The 18,864-nt window shown below is 42.0% G+C and overlaps 1 protein-coding gene across 1 annotated transcript in view; it reads right to left on the bottom strand.

Moving 5' to 3' along the window:
- The window catches only part of LOC143099500 (interferon-induced very large GTPase 1-like), a 32,254-nt gene extending 13,857 nt beyond the window's left edge, over positions 1–18,397 (bottom strand). Inside the window, exons 1-3 of the mRNA XM_076262463.1 lie at positions 18,127–18,397; positions 17,732–17,923; positions 6,828–6,986 (exon numbers count right to left, since the gene is read on the bottom strand). Of these exons, the coding sequence (XP_076118578.1) occupies positions 6,828–6,986; positions 17,732–17,923; positions 18,127–18,397 (622 nt within the window). The remainder of the gene's footprint in view (positions 1–6,827; positions 6,987–17,731; positions 17,924–18,126) is intronic.
- Between the last annotated feature and the right edge of the window lie 467 nt (positions 18,398–18,864).

Genomic DNA, 18,864 nt, shown 5'->3' with positions numbered 1-18,864 from the left:
TTCCAATCATCTTGTGATAGACTATGCATGACCTAATGTGTGTGTGTGTGTGTGTGGGAGAGGGAGAGGGAGAGGGAGAGAGCGTGTCACCACCTCCACCATGCGAGCAGCATGGCCAGATATGCCTCGCGCGCGCCGAGTGGAGAGAATTTGCGCAGCTCGGACTAGGCCTACTGTCATTCTCATTGCGACTCCCCACACTGCCACTACGTTCCCCCATAACTGTCCTATGAGCACTTCGACCTCGTCTAACATACCCAGTGGCATTAGACAAAGGCTCCACCACGTAACTGTCGCCGCGATTGTGGAGAGGCACACGTTCAGAAGACAGAAGCTAGCTCTATGGATATTAGGCTACCTACAGCCTCGTTCGCCACACCACTAACACCCTGCTAACTTCCCAATGAACACTCTGAACCCGTGAAACATTATTCCCACCAGTGACATTGGGCAAACGATTCAACGTTTGTGCTTGGTGTAAGCTAAACTATGGAGTAAACTCTCACTGTCCAGCTGCATCATTGCAAGGCAGGGACGCATCTGACGCCTCACTAAACGAATCACCGTCATTTTCTGAAGGCAGATATTCCCGTTCAGAATCAGGGTCCGTGAATAGACCCAACACTTCATTTCAGGTAAACTTTTTTGATGCCATTAGACGATAATCTAATGCAAATACTCGCTGACGTTGACAATATCGCTCTGACAAAGTGGCTCACACGCACACTAGCTCCGGTATTTCACGCACTGATTCAATGGGCTGTAGCTAGAAAGTTTTGTTTAAAGCGTGCCCTTTTTTCGACTCGGGATGACGTATGACATGTCTGCCATCTAGTGGAGTGGAAGTCGAACGAAATATGACACCCTATTTGACTAAATCGGCCGTTTTATTCAGTACCGCATCTTGTCGACTATAGTATCAGAGAGCCTTTCTGCCTCACTGTTTGCGTGCTATATTAGCACATATGCATAACCCCTCCCACACTTATGCCCTTTCTTAATATAGTTATATATATAGATATAGATATATATAGACTTTATTCTTGCACTGTCGCACTGTTGGACTTACTCATTTGCACTATCACCATGACACTCACTCACACAGAGCACCTTACCTTACCTTACTATGCACAGAGAATCACAGGCTCAGTCCCTGCCTCAGTCATTGCAAGCGCCTCTTGATTGATAAATCACCCACTATGTGGATACTGAGACCTTGAATTTCCCCTGGGGATCAATAAAGTATCTATCTATCTATCTATATATCTATCTATCTATCTATCTATCTATCTATATCTATCAGTTGAAAGCTGCACAACACTATGCTAATTAGTGTTTAATGTCTCTGAATAATTTTGTTAAGATTACTCATTGAGTGTTGTAAACACTTTGTCCCCTTAGAACTATAGGGTTCTATCTACGTTCTGAGTAGTTCTGAGATATTGAGTTTCAAAGTCTTAAGGCTCTGGTATGGTCGTGCGTCACATTTGCGCGTGTCCAAGACGTGCGTCATTTTTGCCGTGGACGTGAAGCATACTCCAATTTCTGCTGTCCTAAATGCGCGTTAAATTGTTAAGGTTAGCGCCTGCGCACTACGGATTAACTGTGATACTCTGCCCCACCAACTGGGGGCGGTACGTTGAGCCTGAAAGTAGGACACAACCACCAAAGAAGCCTGAAACGCCTGAAGAAAAGAAGAACGTGGGATGTGCAAGCACTGAACGAAGGAAGAACTGATGAAGGAAAAAGTACCACGAGTACTTTCGCCTGTCTGCTGGGAAGTTTGATAAGCTGGCCCATCGCATCGCTCCATTTATCATCCACCAGAACACACACAGCACACCTGTTGGTATAGCTGAGAGACTAGCTTAGCCTACTTGCTTATTAGGCTACTTAGCCTATAGCTAGGTGTGCCTATAGCTAAGTGACTCGGTGCTGCGAGGGCAGCAATATTGGTGCGATACAAAGTAAAGACATTTTTCTAAACACAACATGGTAAGAAAGAGTTGTGCGTACAGATGTCCTCAATTCAATTTGTATTGAGTCTTCACACCTGCCTCATACCAAAAAGTATGAACCAAAAACCTGTAAATATGACATGTCAATAAAAGTTTTGAAGTAACTATTTGTGTTCATAATGTATAATGTCTCACTGTGATAATGGGTGTATTTAGGCCGAGAGGTAGCCTAGGTTATTCCTTCAATTATTATTATGATAATGCATTATCCGGTGTTGACAGGCGATTTTCGAGATTTGAGTTCAGCATTGTTCAGGAGTAGGCTAGGTGATAATGATTGCACCTGGGAGAGGTAGGCTACATTCCCTTTATTATTATAATCACTATTGATAACGCATTATATAAGGAACAGGCGAGAATGCATCTCGATCAGCAAGTGTTACTGGGTTTCGCCTGAGCGTTGTAGATAGATACCTTTATATGGCTCTGGGTTTCGCTATTTGATTTCAGCATTGTTCAGTAATAGGTGCTAGGCTACGCTCTTTTTTAAAAGATGCATTTAATCCGAAGTCATGTCAGCTCTCTATGCAGGGAGTAGGGCTGTCACTTTTTATTCGAACATGACGTGAAATATCCGTAGTCGAACTATAAATAAACTATTCGATTTTTAGTGCTGTGTAGCGCATTTCTACAGTCTATGATTAGTTTTATTTTATTGTTTGCCATCTCATTCAGTGCTATATGATCCAGGGCTCATGACCAAATCAAGCCAATATAATAGCCAGTAGCCACAATGAGCCCATGCAGCCACCCTGTTTCGAAAATCAAAGGTGACGCACAGAACGGCCAGCAGACAGATAATTACGTCCCCAACTTATCTAAAATGTGGTGTCTTGAAATACTTTGGGTTCTACACCATAGATGGTAAAGTGACCGTTAAATATGTATCTGTATGTGCATATGTATCTGTGGATTGTGGATTTAATCGGTCGAAGTTGACTCCATGTCGTGGTGTCTCACGTAACTCAAAGCCAGGCCAGCTGAGGAGCGCTCTCTCTGCTCCATCGTTGTTATGGTAACCAAACAAGTCTTCTTCTGTCTAGGTTTGTTTCTAGGTTTAAGTGTTGTTCTTCTATGTGGTCCACCTACTGGAGGGGAGTGTTTACAGCAGTTCCGTTTCACACATGCGCAGTCTCAGCGTTACTTTGACGCGCGGTCTTAACCCTCTAGGCGCCACAGTCGACTATAGTCGACAAGATGCGGTACTGAATAAAACGGCCGATTTAGTCAAATAGGGTGTCATATTTCGTTCGACCTCCACTCCACTAGATGGCAGACATGTCATACGTCATCCCCGAGTCGAAAAACAAAACTTTCGCGCTACAGCTGCAGTGAATCAGTGCGTGAAATACCGGAGCTAGTGTGCGTGTGAGCCACTTTGTCAGAGCGATATTGTCAACGTCAGCGAGTATTTGCATTAGATTATCGTCTAATGGCATCAAAAAAGTTTACCTGAAATGAAGTGTTGGGTCTTCTATTCGCGGACCCTGATTCTGAAGGGGAATATCTGCCTTCAGAAAATGACGGTGATTCATTTAGTGAGGCTTCAGATGCGTCCCTGTCTTGCAATGATGCAGCTGGACAAAGTGAGAGTTTACTCCATAGTTTAGCTTACACCAAGCACAAACGTTGAATCGTTTGCCTAATGTCACTGGTGGGAATAATGTTTCACGGGTTCAGAGTGTTCATCGGGAAGTTAGCAGGGTGTTAGTGGTGTGGCGAACGAGGCTGGAGGTAGCCTAATGTCCATAGCGCTAGCTTCTGTCTTCTGAACGTGTGCCTCTCCACAATCGCGGCGACAGTAACGTGGTGGAGCCTTTGTCTAATGCCACTGGGTATGTTAGACGAGGTCGAAGTGCTCATAGGACAGTTAGGGGGGAACGTAGTGGCAGTGTGGGGAGTCGCAATGAGAATGACCGTAGGCCTAGTCCGAGCTGCGCAAATTCTCTCCACTCGGCGCGCGCGAGGCAGATCTGGCCATGCTGCTCGCATGGTGGAGGTGGTGACACGCTCTCTCCCTCTCCCACACACACACATTAGGTCATGCATAGTCTATCACAAGATGATGGGAATGCCGGCCCCTTTATGGATAGGGATAGGGAGTCATTATCTCTACAGCAAAAGGCCTGCTACATAAAAAAAAAAAGTCAGCCATTTATTAGTAATGATTTACACTGTTGATTTGCTATCTATTTCCCTGATCATTTAGGACATACACTATGTGTTCCTTTTTGTGTGTTCATGTCCTTGTGATGTGTGTGTCTTTGTCAGCTAAGAAAAAAAACAAAAAAACATCAACAAAAACAACAAAAAGAAAAAAAATACTAACATTGCCTCTTGTCTTGTCTCGTCATCTCACTCCTGATCTGTGCCTTGCCGTGGTAAATGAGCTTTTGAACTAAACAGGTCTTGTCTACTTGTGTTTGTGTGTCATCTGAATAATATATATGTGCCCCATACATGGAATCAGAGTGCCTACTGTATGTAGTAAATGGAAAATCTCTACAGCAAAAGGCCAGTCTACCGCTACATGCATTTGGTTTGTTTCTGCCATTTATTAGTAATGATTTACACAGTTTGTTTACTACTTACTATTTACCTGAGCATTCAGTATTGTGCAATATAGCATACAGAAGGTGAGGGACATTTTGGGGGGAAAGAAGTGGTGCATTTTATCATTCAAACATGCGACTTTTCATGAAAATTCTATAATCCAAGATGGCCGCCACCATATGACGTCATAATATGCAAATTAGATATAAACATTTAATCCCTACATAAACTTTGGGTCATCCTTAATATTTCTCTAATTTACAGAAAGTCTCTATCTCTTATCACTTTTAAGATATAGCCTTTTGAAAGGAAGATGTCAAAATCGAACGTTTCGAAAAAAAACCTCTGGCGCCTAAAGGGTTAAATTTCGGTCGACTCAAAGACGCGACGCATGCTGTAAAAATTACGCAATTCTCGTCACGCGCTCACCAGTGCCGCGTGCGAGGGACGCAGACGCGCGAGCGTACCATAGGCTTTAGAATTCCATACAGTTATACTGCTAAGTGGAACAAACCTCTTCAGATATAATGTCCAAAAATGTATACAACTACAAGAAACACCTCACCTCATCTTCTTAAGGTGTCACAGAATAAGAATATGTAATTAACTCAATTTTGACACAAATGTCAGATAGAACCTTATAATTCTAAGGGGACGATGTTGTTCTGGATGTACTGGAGTCCTTTATGTCTTACCACTGTAACAGTTGTATTATGCAAAATTCATATTTTATCTAACATTTTCTGTATTGTGATGTAATACAGAAGGTCTTGCATTTGACTGTTCTAGTGGCACTAGATGTCATCCTAGGATTGCACAAAATGTACTTGATAAAATTTCTCTTGTGGCTCTGCAATTGATCTGCATGTGTTTCACAACTCAGAAAAATCACTGAAAAATCACAAAAGTCACACTTTTGGTGAGGCTTCATGAAGGTATTTGATTTGATACCAAAATTTTCCATTTTCTTGACATTTGAACTTTCAGCTCCCTGACAATTTAAAAGCCTAAATTTTTAAAACATTCCAGTGTTGAAGGAAATGCTTTTGCTTTGCCCTGTCTAATCCTAAAACAATATTTAAGTGTAAACTGTAGACATTGGCTTAGAATTCACAAGGTACAAGTGAGGAAATAGCCAAGGCAGAAAGTGGATCTTAATAAATATGGCAGGGAATAGGTCAGTGAAACATATTATTTTCAGTGTTATGATTGTTTCTGTGGTAGACTTTGTCATACATGGGGAATATGCACTTGAAAATTAGGTATGAAGTATTTTTCATGTTTGATGCTCTATAAATGACATATTTTCATTTATTTTAGATATGCAACAGAGTTGGCAAGGAAGTACTAAAACAGTAGTATTATATTAAAATTAGTAATACATTCATAACTTGTGATGGGATTTATTGTGAAGATATTGTGGTCAAAACATGCAAGTCATAGCTTGACAAATATTCAACTGTAGGGTAATTATTTCAGACGTTGAAGACAACTAACAGTGTAGAATACTCCCTGAAAATTTCAAAAAGCATCAATCGTTCAAAAGTAATGACCGAAGGAACTTAGTCATTTGAAAAACTGCATTTTTTCAGACTCATGAACCTGTATTTTAAGCTTCCATATCTCAGACAATAACATAGATAAAAGCTTAAACTTTTGCACAGTAGTTGCTGGGTATAGTAACATTATTGACCTAAAGTATGAAGGAAATCCAAGATGGTCAGGCGGGATTTTTTTCTAAAATCTGTTGATTTGGCACGGAAAGACCCGTGGTATAGTTTTCCAGATATTGCTATTTAAAAATGGCTTTTCAGAGTATGATGCCAAAAAAATGCCCCTCATACCCCTCATTCAATGTTTTTAATGAGAAAACTATTAACAGTAGAGACTTAATATTTTGGATTTTGCTTATTAAGAAGTGAATCTTTTATTAGAATCTTTTCAGGAAATTCTGAGATGGTCAGGTGGGAGGCATTGGGTAAAAGGAGACGGAATGACTCGGTAATGTAATATGGTTTGATAAATTGGACAGCCCTAACTTTTCTTTTTTTACAGTGTAGACGGTTTAAGAATAACCAGAAAAGATTGACACATTCATCAAACATAACAAACATGCAAACAGACATTCACACAGTGTTTTAAATGCTATGTCACAATTTGGTTATGTATGAAAATTCATATAACTGTCATATGAACAGCATAAAGTATGGTGGCCTGGTGGCCTTGCTATTCGAACCTAGCTCATTGCTTCTTTACCTTTGCTAGCTGCAGGCTGTTTCTGTTCTCCTCCATGTGGCAGTTCAGGGGTTGGCATTGACTCCTCCGTTCCCTCACTCTGGGTAGAGACTCGGCTCTGTCGATGAGCCAAGCTGGAGGCATTCACTGAATATGTCTCCTTCACACAATATCCTTTCCCTGTGCACAAAGTAATTACTATTTTTAATAACATTAATGATGAATATTCCGTATCCGATATAGTTTTCAAATTGTCAGAATCCCCCCCCCCCCAAAAAAAAAAACATGGTCTCTGTGAACAGCACAGGCTCCAAAAACGGCAACAAACACAACCTGGTCCAGCCTGGACCATAAAAACATAATAAACTGTTCCAGCCAATCACCGACAAGATGCACGTTTAAGAGAGTTTCAATTGCATGGGAGGGAGGGGGAGGGAGTAGCGAGCTAGCTTTCTGTGTGTCTACAAACAGGACCCAAGGCTGCCATCTTTGCTGATATAAGTAGATCCTGGTGCTGCTGACCGAAGCTAACTACTTATGGCAAGTTGCACTGCACGTTAGCTCCCCGATTAAGAATCAAAGTTTGCCGTCTTAACGTACCGAAGATCACAAAACCCAGTCAGATGTGTGTGCGTTTCAGACTTCTTCACTGTGAGAGTTAAACTGGTGCGATTATTAAAAATTATTCAGAAGTTATCCATGCCTGCGCTTGAAATTTATTGACACATTAGGTCCTTGAATTTGAGGATATTGGGCCTGGAAGGTCCTTAAAGGTCCTTGAATTTGATCTTAACCAAGGTGTGGGAACCCTGGACAACCCTCTATTACGATATACCGTTATTACGACATGCCTCTATTTAGACATGCCCCTACTCCGATTTTTTTTTAGTACCGCTATTCTGACATTTCCAATCCTCATTTTCAATTTATCTCTGCAGTTCCTGTATTCTATCAAATTCCAACATCCTAGAAGCATGGATGAGCTGTAGTCATGTCATCTGCACCTGCAGCTACATCAACAATCCACCCGCCATCCACTCCAAACAATGTTTTTTCCCCAATAATAAATCGGCACACATTTCAGTCAAAACCTCAGATGATTTTGAACTGGCCATGTGAATAAATGTTACACATTATGTAAAACACAGGTAGCTCTCCTCATTTTATTCTCTAAGCTCTCAGGGGAAAACGGTCGGAAACTCCATGCATCAAACAAACTCTGTGCGTGCAGGCCACCTATATTAATTAATTAGCGGCCGTCAATCAATGGCCAATTGCGCAAAGACGGGCAGAATTCTTACGCTCCAGTAGCCTAAGCCAGGTGTTCCCAAACTTTTCCACGACAAGGCCCCCCAAATACCACTAGGTTCTGTTCAAGGACCCCCTTGATATGTTATTAAACCCATCTATCACTAGAGCTATCATCACTCTACTATTATTCCCAGTCATTATCATCATATATATTGTTCAGATATGCAACAAATTATTATAATGGCATTGTATAACAACCCTCATAGTAATAGGTATATTTTAAATTTTTCAAATGTATTTATTTGTTGCTTTTATTTTTCCTTACAACTTACTGAGGCCCCCCTGACACCCCCTTGCGGCCCCCACTTTGAAAACCACTGGCCTAAGCCACTTCAGTCAACGTTCAAATAACCCCCAGAGTTCAATGTCCATCAGGGTGTTCAAACTGGATGTGCGATATATTCATGTTGCTTATATTGCATTTTAGAGGACAATGATAAAGTTTTTCCTTGCCACAGTTGCCATATGGCGTGCTTGTGGGGGGTAAAGGGTTAAATCATGTTACCTCAACAGACCAAGGATACCTTGTCGCAGTTTTCTTTTATTTTTGGTCAGATAGTAGACAGATGGTAGGCCTATTGTATTTTTCATGTTTGTATTTTGCCTAAAACTGAGCTGAAATAAACTTTTCCTAAACAAGTTAAACTCGTTACCATGAACCTGTTGGTTTATTCATCAATATGTTAAATTAAATATTTGGGCAACAAACACTATACGCGGGAAACACACAGAAATTACGCTGGTTGTGTAGTTCTAACCAACGTAAATCAGGCATACGCATAGGATATTGATCAGAAGTGGTGGCGAAATAATGATTCACAAACTTTCAAGGATTTCAAGGACCCGTGGGAACCCTGGTTGTCGTAATAACGGGATGTCGTAATAAAATGTGAACCCCCTTTAGGGTACGTCGCCAGGACTTTATTTTGTTTACTGGGTACCTATGTTTCCCACCTGATGACCCTAGCATTTCGAATTGGATTTCTGCATGCCTTAAGGATTTTCAGCCTGGATGAAAGATCGGCACCTTCAGCTTAATCTCTCAAAAACTGAGTTTTTGGTGTTTTCAGCTAAAACGGCTATTGCCCAACAGATTAACATCCAGCTTGACTCAACTTCACTGACCCCAACTAGATCGGCATGTAACTTGGGCATTGTAATTGATGACCAACTTAACTTCTCTGAACATGTAGCCGGGGCAGTCGTGGCCTACTGGTTAGGGCTTCGGACTTGTAACCGGAGGGTTGCCGGTTTGAACCCCCGACCAGTAGGCACGACTGAAGTGCCCTTGAGCAAGGCACCTAACCCCTCACTGCACCACTGTTTGTGAATAGGTCTTAGTGAGCCCCAGACTTAGGTCCTACTTTTAGGTCTAAAATGCTTCGTGAATTACTTTTAGTGAAAAAAAATAGGAATCCTAAAGTTTGACAGAGTGACACACCCATTATTGTTAGGAGTTCGCCAGTTAGGAGCTTCTTTTAGCCTTACAATTCTTTGTGAATACAGCCCCTGGTATCTTGCAATTTTTGCTCTGGGAAAATAAGGCTGCCAGTCTTATGACATGTTATTTTCTATATTTTTGATATGTTGATGAGTGGATCATAAACGGCCCCAGCAATGAAGAAAAGTGATTGATAATGACTGACTAACTATTATTGTGTTACATGCTTCAAATGTAAAGCACTTTGAGCTGCATTCTGTGTATGAAAGGTCCTATACAAATAAAGCTTATTATTATAATTATTATTATTATTATTATTATTATTATGTGCAACGCATTTTGGCTTGCCAGCAGGTTGGATAAACTCAATTTACTACACAATAATGTAGGCTAGGAATATATATTTTATGTCATGCGTGCAGTTGTTGAATTGCACATAACATGTCTGCATATTTATTTAGTCTTCTTTCTCTCGACTCTAGGCTAGCACATGCATTATCATGGCCCTATAATTGTGCAAAGACAGGCGGGATATCCAACGCTCCTTTTACAATAAACCACTTCACAACGAACGTTCAAATAACCCCCCAGAGTTCAGTGTCCATCAGTCCCAACATTTAGAAACATAATCGAAAAGTCCAAGCGTGAAATGGGTGTGTTTTGATTTTGAGAGAGACTGGAGAAGGGCCGTATCTCACAGCAACTGCGATAACCTTGTTTCTTGAAGGCTATGCTTAACTCCAAATATCCACATCTAATGAGGGTCGGCGACTATCCACCCAATACTATTTGCAATACCCTCGATATACATATTGTTGGAAAGCTTAGTTTATGGCCGTTCGCGTGAGTATAATAACTTAATTTTGTACATTTTACCAAAACAACTGGTTTCGCCTTGCAGTCACTGAGTCACATTTAATTTGTTGTCTTATCTTTTTTCGTATCAATTCGTAGGTATCCATACTCAAGTCTAATTACCACCAGACACAAATAATCATCAACTAGGTTAAATCCTCTCTCTCTCTCCAAAATCTCTTCCTCTGAGATGCACGCTCTATAGGCTATAATTTAGGCTACCCGATATTTCAAATGTGACTCTCTAATCAACTTTTTTAGCTCTTAAACATGAAAAATACACTGTTCAGCGGAGCTGGTGTGTGTGTGGCACACTCTTGGACTCCTTGAGACGCGACTAAACTTTCGGTTGAAGTTATTGTGCGTAGGCTATTATAGAATCTAATCCTGTTGCCCCTGCTATTTATCAATGTAGCCTTTTTTATTGTTTTTTGCCATGAATCATCTGAGCTCTGATGAAATCGTGTGTTATTTAAAGTTGGGATGACCTCGTGTCGGAATGACAGGACGTTTGAAAAAAAGTTAAGTGTCGCTACTCCGACAATGGAAAAAAAAATTGTCGCAGTAGTGGGACGCTTGAAAATGAATGTTAATGCCGGCACTTCGACAATTAGACACCAATGTCTAAGTAGCGGCATATCGGAGTAGCTGCATGTAACCCCCCTAAAGGTCCCCTGGCGAACGTGACCTCCTCGACATTGTGTAGGGTTCCCTTTATGTCCCGCGGACCTCTGTCCGGGAGGACAAAACACAACATCAACATCAGTTGAGGGCTGCAACTTCACTTTTTAAATGACAATATCCTGGCCGGACTACTGTTGTCAGTAATATAAGTATTTAAAAATGAACATGATTTCTTAATGTCTAGTGACATATCAGGGCCATTTTATGATTAATTTAAATATTTTTCTTACATACGGTTCCTTTAAAACAGTCCATAGACTCAAGTTTAGATTCGGATTTTCCCTTCACACCAACATTATAAGAATTTCATAGGCAAATATATAAATGATTGTCATTAACACTATCTTCATTCAACAAAAATATATTGTAACACCCCCAATTATCACCACTTTTGTTCGGAAATTCTAAAACAACGATGTTTTTTAACACTTCAAAATAAAATTTGCTAAATTAAACTTACATTTTTCAGTAGCCATAGGTGTGTAGATTTGAACAAAATCTGGTTTGGTTCTTAACGGGAGCGTTTACTGCCTGAAATATCCGATTTTGTTTACCACGCTCGGAGTTATAGTGCTGGCCTGATGGGTCGCCTATTTACGCCGTTTCAACGGCACATGAATGGTTAGACCGAGCATTCTCGTCATGAAATTAAAATTCCACATAACCAAAAATATATATATATATATATACACACATTATTATGACCGCCGCGATTTTTATTTATTTATTTATTTTTTTTTTTCTTTTTCGCATGTCCAAATTTCCGTCAATGAGTCCCGGGACACTGAAAGACCGGGGTAGACGAAACTTGGTGGGCATGTAACCCCATATGGATAGCATGGAACCATCGTTTTTCGTTTTGATCTGTAGCCCCCCCCGCTGGACTGCACCCCCCGAAAGGAGGGTAGGGCAGACACAGTTTTCTGTGAATATCTCGAGAACCGTAAGGTTTAGGAGGACCTTTTTTTTTTGTAAGTTGATCTCAAGGGGCCATGTCAACCCATTCCATAACCACTCATTTCATGTATAGCGCCACCTAGTTAAACACAAAAAAGTAAAAATGAGGTGTTGTAATCGCAGGTATCTGTGACCTAACATAGTCAAAACTGCACGAAATTGGAAGTGTAGGATCATTATGACACCCTCTGAATGCACGCCAAGTTTTGTGGAATTCCGTTGATGGGGGGCCACACAATAAATTAATTTATGTTACTATACACCAACTGGCCTGTAGGTGGCCGGAGACAGTTTTCTGTGAATATCTCGAGAACCGTAGGGCCTAGGAGGTCCACCTTTTTTTTGTATGTTGATCTCAAGGGGCCATGTCAACCCATCCCATTACCACTTATTTCATGTATAGCGCCACCTAGTTAAAAATTAAAAAGCAAAAATGTAGGTGTTTTCATCACTATATCTCTGGCTGACATGGTCAAAACTGCACGAAATTGAAAGTGTAGGATCATTATGACACCCTCCGAATGCATGCCAAGTTTTGTGTACTTTCGTTCATGGGGGGCCTTACAATAAAATAATTTATGTGTACATTTAGTGACGTACACCAACAAGGATTCCCGGGACACTGAAAGACCGGGGTACACAAAACTTGGTGGGCATGTACCCCCACATGGATAGCATGGAACCGTCATTTTTCGTTTTGATCTGTAGCCCCCCCGCTGGACTGGACCCCCCGAAAGGAGGGTAGGCCAGACACAGTTCTCTGTGAATATCTTGAGAACTGTAGGGCCTAGGATGACCATTTTTTTTCCGTATATTTGCCTCCAGGGGTCATGTTAACCCATTTCATGTGCACACATGTGCACAAACAGATACACACGCACACACACACATTCACAGTAATCATACGTATGACATATACTCACACAGTAGACATATGTACGCTTCCATGCACAGGCACATACGCAGGCACACACACAAGCACGCACACACACACACTCACACACACACACACCCACACAAATAACATAAACATAACACAAACAATAAAGAAGTTCTCAGAATTATGAACAGGCAAGATGGAGGTGGGGTTGTATAAAATTAATTTTACATGTGAAATCTATGAACTAATCATGTTTTGGGACTTGTTGTCTAGCAGATACCAGTGAGAATTGAGTGTGGATAATGCAATTTAGTGAGACAGTTAGAATCATATAGGCCTTTCAGCGTGATTTCTTTTTGTGGAAAAAATGTGCTGGACTGGGCGGCGGTCATATTTTGTACCGCTCTGCGGTACATCTAGTTATTTTATTATTGGGGTTTACATTTATTATGAGCCAGGGTGACCAATAGTGGCAGATCTGCCAACCAATGCCAACCAAAGTGATTTTTCTTGTTTGAAAGTTGTGGTTATATTGTAATACTGAGGTTATATTGTAATTCTGAGTAAAGTTTTTCAAGCCAGGCCTGGCCAGGCGCGGTTTCGCTGCATTCTTATGCTAATTAGAGCCATTAGCACTCTGCAAGCTCTCCACATGTCATAGTACGGTTCCGACAATTTGTGGCTCAGACAAACACGACATTCGCAGGTGGCAAATTGTCGGCAACTGCCGAAAATCAGGGAGATCTCCGGGCATTTACGTGGACGAAAATCACACTTTTCACGCAGTGTGACATGCTAACACAAGGCAAAGGTCTCCTTATAGGTTCATCAAACTGAGCACTTATTTTGGCAACTTTTTCAGTGAAAAATGTTGCAAAGTCATCTGCTGACAGTGAAGTAGCTGATGGCGTTGGTGGAGGATTGAGAAGACTTGAAAGTTGAAAAAAGTTTTCTACTGTCAGTGTTGCTCTCAATATTGCTCTGATAGAATGCCCTTTTTCAAGTGTAACAATGGAGAAACGAACACATATCAATGCGTTGCTTCATTGCGTGCGCGAGGGGGTGGGGGGGATGTCTGTGGGTGTGTGCGTACCATAGCATTCATTCCTGCAGGCGCCCCTGCACTTCAGTGTAGCGTGGGGCATGTGTTTGTTAGCCAACATTTTCTTCTATTCCTCATATCGCTACTGCAGAACAAAAAGTGAGATTCAAAAACAACTGATTGGCCTCTCTTTTTGCTATTTTTGCATTACGTGTTGCCCTTCATTGTCTCTGTCTTGTCACTTTGTCTCCATATATCACTATTGCATGAAATTGACGATAGTCTTACTCCACCCAGCAAACAATTTTCTGTTTGGGGAACGTTCCGCGAACGTTCGTGGAAGGATGCGGGAATGTTTGCAGCACGTTTGCTGCTAACATTCTCTCACAGTCGTTCGGGAAAGTTTTCTTGACAGAGGCGGAACGTTCCTTCATCGTTAAATCTTTGGTTCCGGGAACGTTCGCGGAACATTTTTTGAATCATGTTTAAAACTCAAGCAAAAAAAAATCAGGTCCGGGAACATTCACGGAACGTTTTTTGAATCATGTTTAAAACTCGATCGAGCACAAAAAAAATCAAAGACTTCTTACGGGACACTGAGTATGACTTGACTTTGGAAATATATCGGCTCATAGGACAGACTTTAAGTACACGTATCATATCTGACAGTCATTCTTTGATCATATACATTCATCATATTTTCTGCATGAATCCATTAGTACTCACCTTATGCTAGCGACGACAATAGCTATATCCTCGTCCTTCGTCTTACCACTATGAAGCAGCTGTAGTTTATATATTATATATATATACCGGGTTATACCAAGTACTTTCATGTTTATGGTATCTCATAATAAAATATAGCTGCAAGCAGCAATGTGGGGGCCAAGCAGTGCGCTATAGCAGGAATGGCATTGTCATGCCATGAGCATGCACTCACAGCAAGTTTGATTGCAATTGGATAAAGAATGGCTGAGAAATAAGCTCATTTACTTTGTTACAGCGCCCCTAGAGGCCAAATTACACCAATGTCCTTGTGTGTTCTCACAATCAGCTACCATGTCCCTCTACCAAGTTTGGACTTCATACACTAAAGTGTTGCTGAGATGTGAGCTCACTTTCTTTATTACAGCACCCCTAGAGGTCAAATGAGACCACTTTCCTTGCATGTCCTCACAATCAGCTAATATGTCCATGTATCAAGTTTGGACTTCATACAACAAAGTGTTGCTGAGATATGAGCCCACTTCTTGTATTACAGCGCCCCCTATAGAGGCCAAATGATGCCAATTTCCTACTGTGTCCTCACAATGAGGTACCAAGTCCCTGTACCAAGTTTGGACTTCATACATCAAAGCGTTGCTAAGATAGGAGCTCACTTCCTGTATTTCAGCGCCCCCTATAGAGGCCAAATGATTCCAATTTCCTAGTGCGTCATCATAATCAGGTAACAGGTCCTTATACCAGGTTTGGACTTTTTACACCAAAGCGTTGCTGAGATACAAGCTCACCTCCTGTATTACAGCGCCCCCTATAGAGGCCACATGATGCCAATTTCGTAGTACGTCCTCACAATCAGATACCAAGTCCCTGTACCAAGTTTGGACTTCATACATTAAAGCATAGCCGAGATGTCAGCCCACTTCCTGTTAGGCGGCATCGTCGCCATATGTGATTGGCTGTCACGGGCAAATAAACTTGAAATTAAAAAATCTGACATGTATCGTTTGTGCGGTTCGGTCTGAAGATCATCTCCGCCAAGTTCTGTGAAAATCGGATGAAATTTGTAACCGCTGAAACTTTTCGTAGAGTTTGGACCAAATCCAATATGGCGGAGGTCCAATATGGCGGAGAGTGACAGGATAGGAGTCGATGAACTCGGAATGGTCCAAGGACACAGACACTACCTCAATTGTGAAATCAGACAAAAGAGTCAAGGATCACACGCAAGAACGCATGTCCAGCATTGAACTGGTGGTGGCGCTAGAGTGTTCAATGTATATGCATAAAAATTGCTGTGAGTGATTGGGACAGTGTCGTGACTAATGGTATCGAGTTTTGTTATGTGAACTCAAAGTGCCACGGAGATGTTAGTCCACTTCCTGTTTGGTGGCTTCATCGCCATATTTGATTGGCTGTCACGAGCAAACAAAAATGAAATGAAAAAATCTGACCAGTATCGTTTTTGCGGCTCGGTCTGAGGATCATCTCCTCCAAGTTCTGTTATTATTCAAAACAACAGCCAGAGAAGGCTATAGGCCTACTGTTTCAACCATAGGCTATTGTTTAAAATCAAAACAATACAACTTTTGGCCCAAGCCGTGGCGCGACTGGCTGGGGCACCTACACTGTACATGGCGATCCGAATTCGATTCCCGCCCCGTGGTCCTTTCCGGATCCCTCCACCGACTCTCTCTCCCGCTCGCTTCCTGTCATTTTCCACTGTCCACAAAAAAACAACTTTCAATTGAAATTCCTTAATGCATGCCGGGACTAACTAAAGCTGCGAAATGTTGCAACCTCAACATGAAAGACGCTTTGCATATCAACACAGCTCCGGTGCTATTAAGTCTATTGAATCTGTTAGCTAATGCTAGCCTATCTTTGGTTGAAATTTGGGGCGAAAAGTTTAGCGTTGTCAGGGCAACCCCCACAACGTCTATCTCTCTCTCTCTCTCTCTCTCTCCCTCTCTCTCACGCACACGTTAGGCACGTTAGGCAAAATCAGTTTGACACGATGACAGATCTACTCCACTGATTATACAAAAATTCAACCTTAATTAATCCTTCAGGATTAAGGATACATTTTTTGGCAAACTATACCTTTACGCCCTCTTCACATCAGCACAGTAGATATGGCTGCGAAACGACCGGATTCGCAGACCGCATGCAAATCGGTCCGAACCGATGCGAACGAGTGCGATGCGAAAAAAATTGGATCCGTTGGCCATCCAGATGCATAACAAAAATTGAACTCATAGGACAGTCAACGGACGGTTCCTATCCGACAACCCAAGCGGAAGTTGGTGTTGCTTTGGTACTGATAAACAAATCTGAATAAGTATCTTTTATAGTAGCATATTACATGCTTTTAAATGATACAGCTTATAACAGAAGTCATCGAAAAGGAACGTGCATGATCCAAAGTGGTGCACAAGCCCATATTGTGAACAAAATTGAACAGTTGGTGTAAAATAAATAATTATTTCCAAACAAACTTTGCCCTGCATTCTGTCTGGTGCTTCTGCGGGGGACAGAGGGAGGTATAGTTCTGGTTCTGAATCATTTTCAATTTCAGAGCCTAAAGATTCACTTTCTATCACCCCCCTCAATTACTATCTCGTCAGCACTTTGATCAGGAGTACCAAGTCCCCTTAGACCCCGCCCCTCTTCAGTCACTGCTTCCCCAGTAGGTTTATCAGTGGTAACGAGTTCACCTATAATGTCCCCATCATCTGAGCTTTCAGAGTCTGACCCTGATCCCTTCGACATGACTGACTCAGAAGGCTGCCTTTTTTTTCTCCTCTGAGGTGCCAAGACGGGAGGCGGATCACACACACAGGGCCTTATGTCCACCCTGTTCACCCTTTTTGTCAGCCCCCATCCTACTGGTTCATCGGTATATGTGGTCCCTTGGTTCCCAACCACCTGGTATGGGACAGACTGCCAAGCATCCTGTACCTTATTTCGTCCTGGTGGTCTATTTCTGATATACACCCACTGGCCAATATCAATTTGAGGACAATACACCTTGCCTCGTTGCAATGCGATTCTTTCTGCGGCTTTCTGTTCTGAAAATTCCTTAGCTCGAGCATGTGCCTCTTTCAATCTCCTCTGGTGCACCGCCAACCAATCACAGTTTGTTACTGCTGTTGTCTCTTTCCCTAACAACGCATCAACAGGCAGATGGGGCTCCACCCCAAACAGCACATAATACGGGGAGTAACCTGTGGTCGAGTGAGGAGTCACATTATATGCATACACAAGTTCTGGCAAGTGTTCAGGCCAACGTCGTTTTTTGTCTGTAGGTAGAATGCGCAACAGCTCATGGAGAGTTCTATTAAACCTCTCGCATTTCCAGTCGGATGGTGGGGTGTTGTGCGACTCTTTTTCACGCCAAACAATTTACAAAGCTCAGCAATTATCTCACTCTCAAAATTGCGGCCTTGATCCGAATGCAGTCGTTCCGCCACACCATATTTCATGAACCACTCTCTCAAAAGAATCTTAGCTGTGGTATTGGCCTTCTGATCTCGTGTCGGGTAGGCTTGTGTGAATTTAGTGAAAACGTCCGTAACCACTAACACATTCTCCCTACCATCTGAGGCTGGCTCCAACAATGTAAAATCCACAGCCACAACCTCCAGAGGTCTGCTTGCTATGAAGGATTTCATGGGCGGGTGGATTTTAGGCTGAGGCATTTTCACTAGGACACAACGCTGACATCTCTTTATCCACAACTCAACATCCTCATGCAGTCCTACCCAAAAACATCTCTGTCTTAAGAGCTGCAACGTTCTCTCAACTCCTTGGTGGCCCATTGCATCATGGACACTCTCAAGTACCTGCCTTTTCAAGGAGTCGGGGATCAACAGCTGGTAGCATTCACCATATCTTACATCCTCCACAACGCGGTACAATAATCCATCACGCTTTCTTATACAGGTCCAGTGTTTGAGCAAGGACTGCACAGATTTAGACAAACACCCCCTTTCTCTACCACTAGGCCTCTGTTTCTCTCACTCACTCAGAACTGGATCCTGCTTCTGAAACAGACACAACTCATCCTGTGAATATCCTGGGAGGGCAGGTGTAGTCCCTTGAGTAGGACTACCAGTTGAAATTCTTACATCAATGGCCCTAATCTGTCTGACCTCACATCTCTCCA

Source organism: Alosa pseudoharengus, unplaced genomic scaffold (assembly GCF_046254945.1).
Source record: "Alosa pseudoharengus isolate Yale_2024_CS ecotype anadromous, Long Island Sound unplaced genomic scaffold, YU_APseudo_1.1 YU_APseudo_1.1_scf_3, whole genome shotgun sequence".
Classification (NCBI taxonomy): Eukaryota; Metazoa; Chordata; class Actinopteri; order Clupeiformes; family Clupeidae; genus Alosa; species Alosa pseudoharengus.
The sequence above is the reverse complement of the archived record's forward strand: the minus strand, read 5'-3'. Positions and strand labels throughout refer to the sequence as shown.